This window comes from Perca flavescens, chromosome 13, assembly GCF_004354835.1.
Source record: "Perca flavescens isolate YP-PL-M2 chromosome 13, PFLA_1.0, whole genome shotgun sequence".
NCBI lineage: Eukaryota > Metazoa > Chordata > Actinopteri > Perciformes > Percidae > Perca > Perca flavescens.
Window position 1 is genome coordinate 30474828 of NC_041343.1, and position 16567 is coordinate 30491394.

Sequence of the window (16567 nt, forward strand, 5' to 3'; positions counted from 1 at the left end):
CATAGGACTGTGGGAACATAGGACTGTGGGAACATAGGGCTGTGGGAACATAGGGCCTAATTTAAAGAACAATCTAAGAAATGTGGGAACATAGGACTGTGGGAACATAGGACTTTGGGAACATAGGGCCTAATTTAAAGAACAATCTAAGAAATGTGGGAACATAGGACTGTGGGAACATAGGGCCTAATTTTAAGAACAATCTAAGAAATGTGGGAACATAGGACTGTGGGAACATAGGGCCTAATTTAAAGAACAATCTAAGAAATGTGGGAACATAGGACTGTGGGAACATAGGGCCTAATTTTAAGAACAATCTAAGAAATGTGGGAACATAGGACTGTGGGAACATAGGGCCTAATTTTAAGAACAATCTAAGAAATGTGGGAACATAGGACTGTGGGAACATAGGGCTGACCCCAGCTGGTAGATCCAGACCTCCTCGACACACTGAGTCCATCGACTGTGCTGAACAGTTATAACGAGCAACAAACGTTAACACTGTTTCACAAAAATGCACTTTTCCTCACAGGTGTGAAGTTGATTTTAGTCCTGAGCTGAAAACTAGACGTAGTAAAAGAGCCGCCGCAGACGATTTAAACCGAGAAAGAAACAAGTTTTAAAGATGTGTCTGTTCTCTGCTGTGACAGAGTCCCAGCGTCATGGCAGCAATATAGGGAGGGGGGCGGGGGAGAAGAGGGGAAGCCAGCTGGTCACTGCTCGGTGGATTCAGCTCTCCTCTGGATGTGGGAGATCTCCAGGATGGGCATCAGCAGCTGGAAAGCATCCTGGATGTAAGACGCACTGTTGGACGCCTGCGAGGAAAGAGGATTCATAATATGTCAACATGAAAGGCAGTATTTTAATATCATTCTGAAAGGTTTGTCTTTGTGTAAAGCCCAAAAGAGATCAACGGTGACCGCCCACTTTTTTTAACTGCTGTGCTTCCGGAAGTATGGGTTTTCCCCCCATTCAATTGATCCACTGACTTTCCAAAAATTGCTTATATAAAGAGTTTTAAAAAGGCCCTGAACACCTACACAGGTGGTTATAGTTAATGTGGCTGATAGGACCTTTACCAGGACTGTGTGGGTGTGGTTAGACTGAGTGATTGACATCTTCCTGAGTCCACTTTTAGTGTTGTTGCACCTGTTAAGGTGCAACAACTGACACCTTTGTCATCCTTTTTGGTAGAAAGAATTTGTAACCTAATAAGTTCCCTCCCATCAAAGCTCCGGCCCACCTTCAACCTGAGAAGAAAGAGTCTAATCAGCCAGAATATCTGAAAACACCGGCGTGGATGGGAACAACTCTCCACTCTCCATTGACTTGTATTGCGTGGTTTCCTCCTCATCAATTTCTTCTGCTAGCAAACAACAGAAACATGCCTAAAGGCTGCTGTGTGGTGATATTCTCTACCAACAATGTAAAGAAAATGTGTTTTTGTGTCTAAGTGACTGATGGGAACAACAATCTTTGACATTGGTCCAGTATTAAACGAGATTGTCCAGCTTGTATTTACGTTCACAAAAGTGCTCGTTTTGCCTCCGGCAGGCTCAGGTTAATATTCCAAGTGTCTGACAACATTATGGAAAGGATTTCTAAGGAGGTCGACCTTTCTCTTAAAGAGTAAACATAAAAACATCCGCAAAATTACGTTCGCTAAACCCACCAGACTCAATGTAAATAAACAGTAATTTTAGCATCATAAAATACACTTCAGTCAAACTATGAAAAGCTGTTTTGGGTCGTCTTTCCACTTCTCCAACCATCACAACTCTAGTTTTGGTTGAAACAAACGCATAGTTTACCGATTTACATGTGAGAATATGTTGGCTCTATACACGCTAAAATTATTGCTTTTCTAAATGGAGTCTGGTGGGTTTATCGCTAGCGACTTCAGAGCTGTTTCTGGTTGAACAGAAAGGTCTCAAAGAGGTTTTAAAGGTCTATCTCTGGAGGGACAGGAAATAAACTAAAAGTGAAATCAGCCAAAATGTGAAAATAAACCTTCACATGTCCAAAAGGAACAACTACACATAAAAGATGGTGTGAAAATGACGGTGGTATTGTGTCTTTGCATTTTTCAGTCAATCAAAAGTAATTTTTAGAGACTTACTTACGCATTTCAAGGAGACACTGTTACGCGTTACACAGGCAATAAAATGGATAGAAATAAAACTGCAACAGTGCAATAGTGTGACTTAATTACAATGTGTGTGATCGTGCTGTGACACAAACCTCTAAAAAGACTCCTGTTATCAGCGGGTTGAGGACATCTCCCTTCTCGTTTGACTGTAAAACAGAACGTTTAGATCAAATTACACTCAGCTCTAAGGTGAACAAACAGCAGCTGTGATGACATGTCAAAACGGAGAAAAGCAGCGTGGATAATAATAGTCCAAAATGAAGTCAAATTCCTTATTTTTCAATTAAACAAATTTAACATTTAGGAGAACCCCTAAGCCCCTTTGCAAATTACGCGCACCTATGTCTTCCACAGACCTAGGGAAAACACAGCTGGATCCTACACTTCCCATGATGATAATGATGCTGAAAATACTGAATATATAAAACTAAATAATGATACAGTGTCTCTTCTATGTTGATTTTGTAGTGGCGGCCCACCATGGCAAAATTTCTGTCGCCACGGTATCAGAAATAGGGCAGATGCACAATGTAGTTGCCTTTTAAATTATTGTAAATAAATACATGTTTTTCCTTCAAATACAGGGGGCATAAGTATACCCACCCATATGTTAAATTCCCATAGAGGCAGGCAGATGTTTATTTTTAAAGGCCAGTTATTTCATGGATCCAGGATACTATGCATCCTGATAAAGTTCCCTTGGCCTTTGGAATGAAAATAGCCCCCCCACATCATCACATACCCTTCACCATACCTACAGATTGGCACGGGGTACTTTCCATAAAATCATCTGCTAAAACAAAATCCTAAAGGAAACACGGATTATGATGATGATGATGATGATGATGATGATGATTTGATCCTCAATAGATTCAGTAGTTTGCTTGGCAACAGTCTTAAAATAAGAAATGGCCTTCATGTTGATTTCCCATATCCAGTTCTACTTTCACATTAAAACGCAGTCAAATACCAGACTCTTTGATGACCAGAGCTACGTTAGAATCCTCACACTTACCCCCACCGTCGTTAAGCAGGAGGTGAACTTCTTGGAAAGGAGTGAGAGTTCTTTACACAGGACGACAGTTAACCTGAGGACAAGACGACATGAAAAACTCAGACGTTTCATTCAAATGATCACGTGTGTGCAATAATATTACAATAATCATATATTATGTGCAATATTTTCTGTCCCGTCCTGTCTTAAATTATTTTTAGCTATTTTATTTCAACAATGTCTTCATTGATTTTTGTTGACTTAATAGTAAAACTTCTATTTAACAAGTCTTGTCTTATCTTGTTTTTATCTGTAATTCACCTTCAGTTGTGGCACTCAAAATGTCATTGTATGGGTCTCTGTGCAATGACAATAAAGGTTTATCTGATCTTATCTTATCTAAAGTACAGATGAAAGTGTGACTGTGTACAGCGTGGTTCCCACAGGCATCTTACTGGGAGAGGAGGCTGGCCTCTGTGCTGCCGTTGTTGGAGAAGAGGATCATCTCGGCCAGTTTGTGGAAAAGCTCGATGGATCGAGCCGTCAGCTCCGCCAGACTCCTGATGGCTGCGGCATGAACCTCCTGACAAAATTCCAGACAGACAGGACATGGGGTTAACATTCTGTAATTGTTTTATGTGTGTACAGTGTATTGCAACTCTATATTACAGTATATATTAATTACTATGTTCAGTCATTTTTAAAACAAAAATTCTGCCCCCATGGTATCAGAAATAGGGCAGATGCACAATGTAGTCGCCTTTTAAATTATCCTGCTGCTGCTCACATTGCAATTTAACAACAAGTAGAACTGTTCAGAGGTTAATGGGCCCGTCCAGTTTAACTCCACATACTGTTGCGTTGATGTAGTTTATTGTCAAAATGTTCGCTTTCTTCCAAGTCGACGATTAAAAGAACAGCTCCACCAAAAATGTCACCGCGGTGGGTCCATTCTAATTGGACAACGTTCAACTTGTCACTCTGTCAGCTCATTGTCCTGATATACAGTATGTTGTTCGGACAGACCTGCCCCCACCTCTAAAACAAATCCTAAAGGAAACACTGTATGTATTGTAATTTTATATGGCATGTAATCTGGGTGTCATTGGAAATGAGAGCTTGCCCTCAATTGGGCCACACCTGAATAAATAAAGGGGACATATATCAGCATACCTCTACAGTAAGGGTTTTCTTGACATTGTCTGCGCTCTCTTCCTCTTCCTCCTGTGGTCGGCTCATGTCAGTGATCTGGCTGCAGGTGCTCCTACAAGCCTGTTGGGAGATTAGAGACCATTATATTAACAAAACAACACTGATATCTGATTAGGTTGCTTAGGTTTGTGAAACACCAGTTGACCACTATAAAAACAGGAACTGAGCAATCTAATGGAATCCAAAACAACAGACTAATCACAGGCCCTGGCCGATTATCTGTATTTAGGGGGGTGGGTTATTTTACTGTTAACCGATAAAAGTTAATTATAAAAAAGTGCGATAATTTGGCTCCGCTACAGCTCTGTAAGCAGTCTGCCACCCTTGCAATAAACTGTTAGCATGTTTAGACTTACTGGACAAATTGAACATTGAATGTAAAAGACACCACTACAAAAAGAATGACTTTTTTAAAAATGTATTTTTCTACTGATATTTTCTTTCAACTAACAAAAAATAGTGTTCATCACGATATGTCCCAGCCTTTCACGATGTGTTGCTTCAGTTGATATTGCGATGACGATAAAAAAAAAATCTATATGTTGTGCGGTGTTTGGGGTTTTAAACCCCCAACGTCATCTTCCAGGCAGCGCTGCCTGGAAGGCACTGGGATTAGGCAATGGTTATGGTTGAGGTTAGGGTAAATTGCCTGGAAGTCGACGTCGCAGCGCTGCCTTGAAGTCGACGTTGGGGGCTTAAAACACCATCGAGCATATCGTGCAGCCCTGATTGGTACCTTGCTGAGTTTGTCAGCCGTGGCGGTGACACTGAGACCCTCCAATGCCTCCGTCAACTCCCTCTCAAACTCTGAGCCATCCTCGTCTGGAATCAGAAATATCTCAGGTGTTACATTAGTTCTGGTATATATGTACACGATGCTGTATTTTTTTTTGTAACAGTTTTACGGAGAGGTTACCTTTCTTCTCATCCACGTCCTCATCATCAAACTCCACCAGGGAGAAAGAGTCCTTAATAAGATCCAGCTCTTCTCGGAGCTGAAGCAGCTCTTCTCCTGATAGAGTGGTCAGCACTGACTTCACCTACAGCACACACACACAGACACATTATATTCTCTAGGGCTGTGCTCGATTAAAGAAATTCTTAGTCGACTAACACTCATTCAATTGTATCGACTAATCGATTAGTGGATTTAATCGACAGATCTGTAAATCTGAGTTTCTCCGCAAAGAGTCATGCAAAAGCACCACTTTCATTCTTGTGTTTACCAGAGATGTGCTCGTACGTTTCTTGGAAATAAGTCATTCAGCATGAAAAAAGCATCAAACAAGACTCATCGACTAAAGAAATCTAAGTTGACTAAGACCAAAACCTTTTGTGGACATCAAAAACCTCCTTCCTTTTTAACTAAAGTGTGTAAAATAAGTTTATTAAAACCAATAAAAATATATAGCCAAAATGTCAACACAAGACTGACATTCCTTTTTCATTCGCTATTCAAAACATGCCTGACTTTGATGGAACATGCTATTTATATTATTTTGTAAGATAATCTAAATATACAAACGTAAAAATGTAACCTAAGAAAAACCTCAGCAAAACAGAAGACAACATTAGCAAACAGACAAAAGCAAATATTGCTAAAAAGTTAAGTCCTTTCGAGTCAAGTCTCAAGTCTCGAAGACAGAGTCAAAGTCAAGTCGAACTGTTTATAAATGGAAGTCAGGAGAGTCTCAAGTCCTCAGATTTGCCACTCGAGTCCAGTCGTGCGACTCGAAGCCCCCACCTCTGATATTTAGCCCTCAGTAGGCGTTCTGTTTTGGCATGAAAACTCCCGTCGTACCTTGGCCTCGCTGTCTCGAGACAGAATCTCCAGCGCTTCGAGGTGTGAAAGGCCCTGAAACTCATCGAACAGCATCCCGTAGTGAGCGTCCGCCTTCTTGTGGGAATCTGAAGACTCTTTTTCGGCTGTCTGCAGCTCCTCGCGCTCCTTAGCCTCCCTCAACACCTAAGAGAGGCAGCGAGACGACAAGTCGAAAGAGAAGGTCTGCATTTCTCTATTTGCACAGTGATTTAACGCAAGACATTTTAAAGTGGTTTCTCTGGCTACTTAGGTCTTTGTTCGGTCTTATTGTTTTGGGGGCTACAAACAGATATAAAGAGGTACACAGTATGTAGTCTCAGCTCACCTACATGTACGTCCATCTTGTCTTTGAGTTCCTCCTTTACATGTTTGCAGTTTTCCTTGGATCGGGGTGGCACCTAAATCATGGTTGCAGTGGCCGCCATGTGGTCCTGCTCTACGCCCCGCTACGCCCTGAACTGCTACAACTATTATTTCTAGTCTTAGTTCCCATTACCTTTTATTGTTACTATAAAGTGCCACTGTTCATCATTCCAACTGCTATAATTCTGAATCATATTTTTCTATATCTGTATCAGTGTCCTAACCGGCAGCGGTAGATGCCCGCCCACCGAGAGCCTGGGTCGCTACTGTCGCACCAAATGCTTGCTCTTCGGGGAATTGTTGAGTCTTTGTAAATCATAGAGTGTGGTCTAAGATCTACTCGGTCTGTAAAGTGTCTTGAAATAACTGTTGTTATGATTTCAGTTTGGGGCCCCCTGCTGGTGCTGCTTCCCCCGCGACCTGATCCCGGATAAGCGGACGAAGATGGATAGATGGATTATTTATTACTATAAATGTTGACCCCAGTCTGCCTACCTGAGACAGAGTGGAGTTCCTGTTCATCAGTCCTTTGGTCTTCTTAAAGCCTGGATCGCCTTCTGCTATCACGTCCATCGTCTTCTTTCCGATGAACTCCAAAGCGTCCAGACCTCCTGTGATCATCGTTTTACCCTGAGAAGAGAAGGTCACATGAATTGTCTGAAAGGTTTTGGAAAAGCTTTTACACACCAAACAGGTCGGGGAAATATTCTCAACCCATAAAGGAAAACTAAATGATGCGGTTTTCCCCTGACAGCACAGAGTCTTGCTCAGATTTAAAAAAAGGAGGAATACAAAGTGAACTGTCTTGAAATAATGCAAAAGTAGTGGAGAGTAACTGGAACAAATGGCACTGCAATGCTGTTTCTCTCAACATTTTCAGCATCCATGCTCCACGTAAGAAGTTGTTGTCAACCCGATCGTGGAAAAGTGGACGTTCCAGATGCATTCCAAGTACGCAAACTTCTCTTTTTCCTCCTTCCAAGGAAGAGAAAAAGAAACGCAGGGGATTTTTCTGCTTACTGTGCTCTGGACGACGCTGGTGAGCGACGACAGCATGCCCATCGCACTTCCCGACGGTGCCGCCGATCCTTCGTGTGGCGCTCTGTCCGTCTCACTGCTGGATTCACCTGCAGGAGGAGAAACAAACGCGAGACAAACTGTTACACAAGTTTAACACAATATGGAGGAGGAAAAGATATCATGATAAATTGACTCATATTCATTTATCTTTGTGTACCTGAGGGGTAGATCCACGTTAACCCATGCAACATACTGGAACGCCTAAAGACCAATTTATGCTTCTGTGTTCAATCAACGCCGTGGGGACCTATATCTATTGCAGGACAAACGCTCTATCGCCCTCTGCTGGGGAAATGTTAACTGTCCCTGACTGTATATATGGTTGAAAAGCTTGAGTCTGGCTCTTGAGAAACTCACTTACATAGTTAGGAAAAAATTTCACATCTGATCGGAGATGTTCTTGAAATTTGTTCAAAATGGTGACCTTGAGGCGGCAATGGAAGGGTGTGCGTGAAAATAAATAAATATATAACTTAAAAATGTGATGTAAACGATGATACTATGTCTATAACGGTTGCTATATTTCATTTATTTTATCGTTTTTTTTTTCCTTTTCTTCAATTTGTGTTATCTGTAAATATTTGTCTGCTTTTAATCTATTCCTGGTTTGTGTTATAATATGTTTATTTTGTTTTTATTCATTTTTTTTTTTTTTTATCTATATGGTGCCATAAGGGGGTGCGGCGTTGTTGCAATTGTAATTGTTGTATGTTTGTTGCAAAAAGCAATAAAAATGTGTAAAAAAACAAAAGTTGTCGTGGGTATTTACGTAGGTACGTGGAGATACTACGTTGGACCTTACGCCATAGCCTGATGTGCACCTCTCAGAAAATGTAACAGAACAGCGGAGACACTTTGTTTCTCTCACTTTAACTCTAGAGTTGCTACTCACTCCGAAGCTAATCACAGTCGCTCTCTCACTTGCTCTATCATACACTACACAAACACACACACACACCGGCCCTGCTTTTCTCTTAAAGAGATCGACGCACACACCAACGCACAAGTATAAACTTTAGGCTACGGCTGCGCGTAGCCCCCACGCGACCATAAATCCTGCTTTTACCTTGCTCTTTCTGCTCTTCCTCCACTTGGGCCGACAGTTCGGTCGGACTGGGGATTCCCAGCGATGTCTCTGCCTTCTCTATCACCTGAGTGAGCCCTTGGCCTGGACGGACAGGAAAGACAGAGCTTCAGACGTAATATTCAGAAAGACAGTGAGGTGAGACAGCGGATTACCCCAAATAATACACAATGTGGGGGGGGGGGGGAAGTGAAAGAATCAGACACTTTTTAAAGTAAATTCAAATGATTTCTTCACAGAAATGTATTCACAGCTACACTTACCATAAACAAATAGATATTATATTTGAGGTAGCATCTGGGATCTCACATAACTTCAAGTCTGCATTCTGAACTAAGTTGTGGGGGTGGAGGAGAGTATAAAGTATTTCTGATTTAAATGAACACTTCTAATGTCACATGGCATGCTGCTCTGCTTCAAATTAGGATGCAGAATCAAGGCAAGACAAAGTTAAGCATGGGATTAGATGATGAGTGGCCATAGTTCTCTGAGTCGATAACTGAAAAAACACCATTCACTAGGGCTGCACGATAAAAGGAAAATATGCGATAACTACATTATTCGTGTTAAATAAATACATATTAAAGTGGACTTAGTTCTGCCTTTTTGCTGCTTTCAATATTTTGCTAAAATACAAGAAATTGTGTGTGTGTGTGTGTGTTAGTGCTGTTGGAACGAATACCGAAAGTTGAATATAATTTGAATAGTAAAAAAAAAAATCAATACTATTCAAATGCTGAAATTACTAATCGAATGTGACTTTTTTATAAATATGTTGGCTAACATTAGCTAATCGCCATCTTCTTGCCTTGGCCTACCCGCATGTGTCACTCATGTCACGTCTTGTGAACAATAAGTTAGCGGGAGGCATTGTGAGTAACGTTAGTAGAGGGTAGAGTGACAGGCTCCGGCTGGAAATCGGAAGAACGGTAAGTAGTTTTAACAAAATGAATGACAGTTCAATTTTAAACTGCAGTTTGCAACGGATGCTTTCAATTAACTTAAAAGTGTTTCGCGATATGTCGCAGCCTTTCTCGATATGTTTATTGCGCCAGCTGCTATCGATAGATTGTGCAGCCCTACCATACACATTGTATATAACACAGTTAGAGCCGGTGGTCCATACTCACCCACAGTGGCCACAGTAGCTGTTGCTGTGGATAGAATGGATTTGCCCCAGCTGCCCCAGTATCCCCAACCTCCCTGAGACACAGTGGACTCACTGGGGGTCTGAGAGAGAGGACGGAAGCAGAAGACACACACAGAGAGAGAGAGAGAGAGAGAGAGAGAGAGAGAGAGAGAGAGAGAGAGAGTAAAACCTTTGCAACAAAACTACAGCTCATGCTCCCACATAGAGCCCGACCGATATTTCGGCGGGCCAATATTATTGGCAGGCCGATATTATCGGTCGATATTAGGCATTTTCCAAACTATCTGTATCGGCTTTTATAATGGCCCATAAACGAATATTTAAAAAATAAAAACGGATGAAAACACCTTCAACCATGTTTTAAAACACTCAAATTCAATGAAAGTAGTGAACTGATCATTTATTTAACTTGTGAAAAGCGTTGAATCGAACCATCCACGTTATTTAGTTTTAAAATTTGGTTGAAAGAAACCCACAATTCTAACTGCATGTCAATCACTGCTCATGCACACACATTCATTCTCTCTTGTGGGGGGAGGGGCTTAGGAGAGTTTTGGGCTTCAGCAGAAAGGGAGGAGGGACTGAGAATTTGAAAATCCTACCTACAGCATCTTTAACTAACAGAAACAAATCTCTGCGTTTCTTTCGCGATATGTTTATTGCACTAGTTGATATTACGATGACTTTAAAAAAAAACGACATATTGTGCAGGCCTACCGACCAACACAGAAAGGCTGAGAAAATGTCATCCAACGTATGTCTAGTTAAAGGCTTAATGCTCTCAAACAATCGGCAAGGCATGCCCGCTGAAGTCATGCTCTCTTTTCTAAACAGCATAAACACTAATCATCTCACCGGCGCCTTTGCTGGTTTCTCCTCTACTTTGGGCGTCTCCTCAGCTTCGGCTGCAGGCGCGACGTCCGGTCTCCTCCTGGCTTTCCTCGTCGGCGCCACGTCAGTCGAGTTGTCCGGCGTGGTCGGCAAGGAGCTGCCGGGCGTCTCTGCAGGAGAGGCATCTCGAGTCTCTGGTGCCACCTCTGGAACCTCCGCCGCTGTAGTTTCGCTGTCTGACATCTTGATGTCTTAGTACATGCCTTAAGAGTGAAAATATGACAAACAGGGGTGGCAGAGAAAAAAAATAATCTTTTTTTTCTTCCAATGACTGACCTTAATATCTTCTGTTTATACTGTACCGCTGAGTACATCATGTCCATTTCCAGCATAACAGACCGAAAGCAGAACATGTTATGTTCTTCTTTACACGTGAAATGGTGTTTATTATTTTTAGAGAACTACTTGTTTAGGTATGTCTCATGATATATTGTCTCTAGAAGTGTATTCTTCAATCCCCCGATTGCCTGCGAGCTTCTCCTGACTATACGGTAATCTACTGTGCGACAGAAAGTCGCGTGGTTATGACACAATCGTTAGCCTATTTTTACAAAAACGTCTGCTACGGAGCCATAACATGAGATACAAGGTAATGGAGCCTTTTATACATTGTCGTGTTTCTTTAGAAATAAACAACGGACAAATAGAGTCTTTAAACGCTTCAGATGTAAAGTTATTTGCTGTCAAAGTCACGTCAAAATGAATGGCAGTCAATGGGATGCTAGCGGTAGGCGATGGCTTGTTAGCCTCAGAATCTCCCCATAGGAGGTACGCTTTCCGGATGCTCGCTTACACCCCCTTGGGTATCATACATTTCCCAGAATGCATTTCAACAACACCCAGGGAACAGCAGTCAAGGCGGATAATTTCGCAAAAGTGAGACCATGCCTTTAAGCTGTTGTTTATCTGTGCAGCTGAAGATAATGTTAGTCTAAAGTCCAGTCTGGGTTTTCTAAAACTCATACTGCAACAAAAGGGGGGTTCAATCCACAAAAAGAACAGAGTATATTGTATGTATATCCACATAAAGTACAGTAGCCTAACGTTGTCTCTGTGCATGCAAGTATTTCCTTAAGCATACACAACAAGAACAGGAATTTAAACTATGAAACACGTTACATAAACCTTACATTTAGATCTGTAACGTTAAGTCACATATTTCATTAGCAATTAGTATTCCTATTACTTACTCAACGTTAGTTTAATTGCTACGCATGCCTATCTAACTATGCGATGCTGCTATATTAGTTTGATGAGCTAATGACTATTTGGCAATATGGCTAGGAGGAGCGTTAGTTGTTGTTATTAATATCCTGTTATAATAATTACCAGCGTACAACTTAGTCAGAAAAAAACAACGCAATGTCACGGTAACGTTACACTGTAGCTAAATACTTTGGGTACAGACTCACCTTTTCTCCTGTCAAAGTCTTGATGCTAGCAGTTAAAGTTGACGTCACCCCAGCCTGCTAACAGTTTCCTTCCCAAAATCAACAACACGAGAGGTTTGTTTTCTTTATTCCGGTTTGCACGTACGTTTCTTCACGTTAAACGCCTTTTCGTTTCCCAGTAAACAGTTTAATGAGTCAGTTTTTCCTCCTTCTTTTTGTCCACAAAGATTAGCCACGTCACATTTTGTTTTCACTGAGCAGGTGCCACAGCCAAACTGAGAACCATTAGGTTCCAGTTACCGTCTTCAAAATAAAAGCATTAGTTTGGGCCCTCCAGGTTTCAAACTAAATACTGCATAATGCGTTTAAGAGGGATTCTGTATCGCGATACGTAGAATTTAAATGAATCTATGGATTCGTTTTTTAAATGATTAGAGACTCCTGAAACGTTTGGTGTTACATTTAAAGATATCATTTGACTTCTCCAAGGGTGAGCGGTGTTACGGATTTATTTTGAAGAAAGACGGGCCGTACTACCAGTCTCTCGTGAGCCAACTTGACGCACGGATTAGTCGGTCAAGCAGTACACACTATGGTAGAGTAGTGCAAATAAAAGCATAACAATACTTCCGAAAACAGTAAAAATAAAATAATTAAAACTTCCGGTAAAACTATTTTGATAACATTGGCTCTCAAAAATAAAAGACATTGATGTTTATTTGTTGTTTGTAAGTCCGTTCAACGTAATTAATGAATTCCTTTTTCTAGAAAATACAGATACAAATAACAATTAGAATTATAAAATAATTAAAATGAACATAGTTACAAAAACAAAAATCACATTTATGTTTATTGTATGTTTCAAATCTGTCCCTCTGCAATCAGTGCTTTCCAAACTATTTACAGGGTTGGGCCTGGAGTCAGTGCAATATGTACAAAACTCAATCTTGTCCATTTCACAGTTTGTAAAAGAAAGAAAAGCCCCTATACCTCGTAGTTGTATTGTTTGTTCAGCCTTTGTACTTCCTAAAAATATCAAATGTCAAGCATCAATCCCAACTGTTTTGTGTATAAGCAATGAAATAAAGACAGAAATAGTTTGGACATTTGTATAATGCTATATCCCCGATATGTTTAACTATATGCAAATAAATAAATAAAAGAAAATGTTAGTTGATGATATTAGATTAAAAAAATATATTATATTATCATCTATAATTCCACACTGACTAACTAACTAACAATGTAATTATCTTGTCAAACTATTTTATACATAACTGTTGTTTCTTGAAAACACTTCCTAAATTTGATGCATATCTAAACGACAAACTAGCTAAGAAATATGTCAAATGTTGTAACACTCAAAAAAGCTCTACATCTGTATCATTATCTATCGACTGTAATCCCTGACTGACCACTTGTGTTTTTTTTTATTGTTTTTTATGATTATTTATTTCTGTTTTATGATTTCTGGTATTTGTCAAAAAATATAAAAATGTACACGTCATCATATTACACCAACTTTTTTTTATACCTTTTCTTTTTAATTTATTGTACGATAGTCTATAGTACTGCAGAAGAGGATTTAAACTCAGAACTCATACACGTTTTCTGACATGTGGCCCTAATCCTCTTCCACAGTACTACAGACAATTTGTACTAAAGATCCCTATTTTTTATCTTATTCTGACACTTTCTTTTCACACTTACCTCACTTCCTGTACCTCACTTCCTTTTCTCCCCTGTCTTCATCACTGGCTTTTGTTTCCACCTTGATTGAGATCACCTGGTCACTCCTTATTTAAGACTGCACTCACTCTCAGTCAGTGTCTTCTACACCTTTGTATGGGGTGGCAGCTGGTAAGATGAATTTTACTTTGCACCTTAGTTCTTGATAACATGTTTGATATTTGCATGACAGCTTTATTTAGGTAGTTTATGATTATCATGTGAGGATATTAACTTTAAGTTGTAATTTTGTTTCTTCCCAGATTCTCCAACCCATGTGTGTCTGTTCTGTTCTGTTCTCCAGTATCATTTGCCTCACCCTTTGTTAAATAAATCTTCATTGAATGGACTGAACTTGTCTCTGGCTTATTCATGCATTCTGACTGATGCCCCATGACGATGGCAATCAACCTCTAAACCTGAACCCTCCTAAACACAATTCATAAAATAAAAAATGTTTAAATTACATGTCATTTAGCTGATGCTTTTATCCAAAGCGACTTACATTTTGGTATATATCAGGGGTCGCAGACCTCTGGAGCAACTATGGGTTAAGTATCTTGCTAAGGGACACATTGGTCGATGTATCGCAGTGGAAATCAATCGATCTCCCACACCGTAGGTATGTGTCATATCCACTGTGTCATCACCACCCTTTAGTTTAAACAAAAGGAAACCAAAAAAGTTGGATGACTGTGCTAATCTTTTATTTTTTCAAATACAAGAAATCATTTTTTTCCACATTTTTATAATAAGTCATTTTGAGAATAAAGTCAGAATTTGGACTTTAAACTCAGAACTCAATACATTTTTTTCACATGTGGCCCTAATCTTCTTCCGTATTACAGACAATTAAGGCACATTGTGATTGTACAACTGTGTAAAAGTGTTGACAGCGTTGCGGTGGAGACAAGATATATATCAAAACATGACAAAGATAAAACTGAAGCTAAAACATTTTCTTATTCTTTATTGTATTTTTTTATTCTTTATTGTACCTATAAAAGTACAAACAATCAAGGCACAATGTATTTGTACATTTGTCAAAAGTGTTTACAGCTTTGAGGTAGAGTGTATACACAATATATACAACAAAGCATAACAGATAAAGAAAATAAAGAAACTAGGGGTCTTTTAGTCAAATATGGGGAATGTACAGTGAGGAAAATAAGTATTTGAACACCCTGCTATTTTGAAGAATTCTGACCCTCAAAGACCTGTTAATCTGCCTTTAAAATGTCCACCTCCACTCCATTTATTATCCTAAATTAGATGCACCTGTTTGAGGTCGTTAGCTGCATAAAGACACCTGTCCACCCCATACAATCAGTAAGAATCCAACTACTAACATGGCCAAGACCAAAGAGCTGCCCAAAGACACTAGAGACAAAATTGTACACCTCCACAAGGCTGGAAAGGGCTACGGGGAAATTGCCAAGCAGCTTGGTGAAAAAAGGTCCACTGTTGGAGCAATCGTTAGAAAATGGAAGAAGCTAAACATGACTGTCAATCTCCCTCGGACTGGGGCTCCATGCAAGATCTCACCTCGTGGGGTCTCAATGATCCTAAGAAAGGTGAGAAATCAGCCCAGAACTACATGGGAGGAGCTGGTCAATGACCTGAAAAGAGCTGGGACCACCGTTTCCAAGATTACTGTTGGTAATACACTAAGACGTCATGGTTTGAAATCATGCATGGCACGGAAGGTTCCCCTGCTTAAACCAGCACATGTCAAGGCCCGTCTTAAGTTTGCCAATGACAGTTTGGATGATCCAGAGGAGTCATGGGAGAAAGTCATGTGGTCAGATGAGACCAAAATAGAACTTTTTGGTCATAATTCCACTAACCGTGTTTGGAGGAAGAAGAATGATGAGTACCATCCCAAGAACACCATCCCTACTGTGAAGCATGGGGGTGGTAGCATCATGCTTTGGGGGTGTTTTTCTGCACATGGGACAGGGCGACTGCACTGTATTAAGGAGAGGATGACCGGGGCCATGTATTGCGAGATTTTGGGGAACAACCTCCTTCCCTCAGTTAGAGCATTGAAGAAGGGTCGAGGCTGGGTCTTCCAACATGACAATGAACCGAAGCACACCGCCAGGATAACCAAGGAGTGGCTCTGTAAGAAGCATATCAAGGTTCTGGCGTGGCCTAGCCAGTGTCCAGACCTAAACCCAATAGAGAATCTTTGGAGGGAGCTCAAACTCCGGGTTTCTCAGCGACAGCCCAGAAACCTGACTGATCTAGAGAAGATCTGTGTGGATGAGTGGGCCAAAATCCCTCCTGCAGTGTGTGCAAACCTGGTGAAAAACGTTTGACCTCTGTACTTGCAAACAAAGGCTACTGTACCAAATATTAACATTGATTTTCTCAGGTGCTCAAATACTTATTTGCAGCTGTATCATACAAATAGTTAAAAAATCATACATTGTGATTTCTGGATTTTTTTTTTTAGATTGTCTCTCACAGTGGACATGCACCTACGATGACAATTTCAGACCCTCCATGATTTCTAAGTGGGAGAACTTGCAAAATAGCAGGGTGTTCAAATACTTATTTTCCTCACTGTAAGTCCAACAAATAAAAGTCTCTTGGCGTTTTCCTGTGTCATGCATTGAAGAGACGTAGCAAAAGGCTTAAGCTCATTTTTCCAACCGTTGATGTGGGGTTTGACCTTTTAAATACTTAACACCTATGAAT

General features: G+C 40.4%; 1 protein-coding gene and 1 long non-coding RNA gene across 2 annotated transcripts; one reads left to right on the forward strand and one right to left on the reverse strand.

Moving 5' to 3' along the window:
* Nucleotides 1-348: 348 nt before the first annotated feature.
* fam114a2 (family with sequence similarity 114 member A2) lies at nt 349-12425 on the reverse strand. The gene is made up of 14 exons (XM_028595411.1): nt 12158-12425; nt 10710-10948; nt 9835-9934; nt 8687-8788; nt 7561-7667; nt 7036-7170; nt 6157-6321; nt 5272-5395; nt 5092-5177; nt 4317-4415; nt 3599-3726; nt 3165-3237; nt 2242-2295; nt 349-815 (listed from the first exon to the last, which is right to left on the reverse strand). Exons 2-14 carry the CDS (start codon nt 10926-10928, stop codon nt 714-716), a joined length of 1494 nt encoding a protein of 497 aa, XP_028451212.1. The 5' UTR covers nt 10929-10948; nt 12158-12425; the 3' UTR covers nt 349-713.
* A 1493-nt stretch (nt 12426-13918) lies between these two features.
* On the forward strand, nt 13919-14218 carry LOC114566402 (uncharacterized). The gene is made up of 2 exons (XR_003694058.1): nt 13919-13996; nt 14128-14218. It is a non-coding gene; the product is annotated as an uncharacterized LOC114566402 (long non-coding RNA).
* Nucleotides 14219-16567: the final 2349 nt, after the last annotated feature.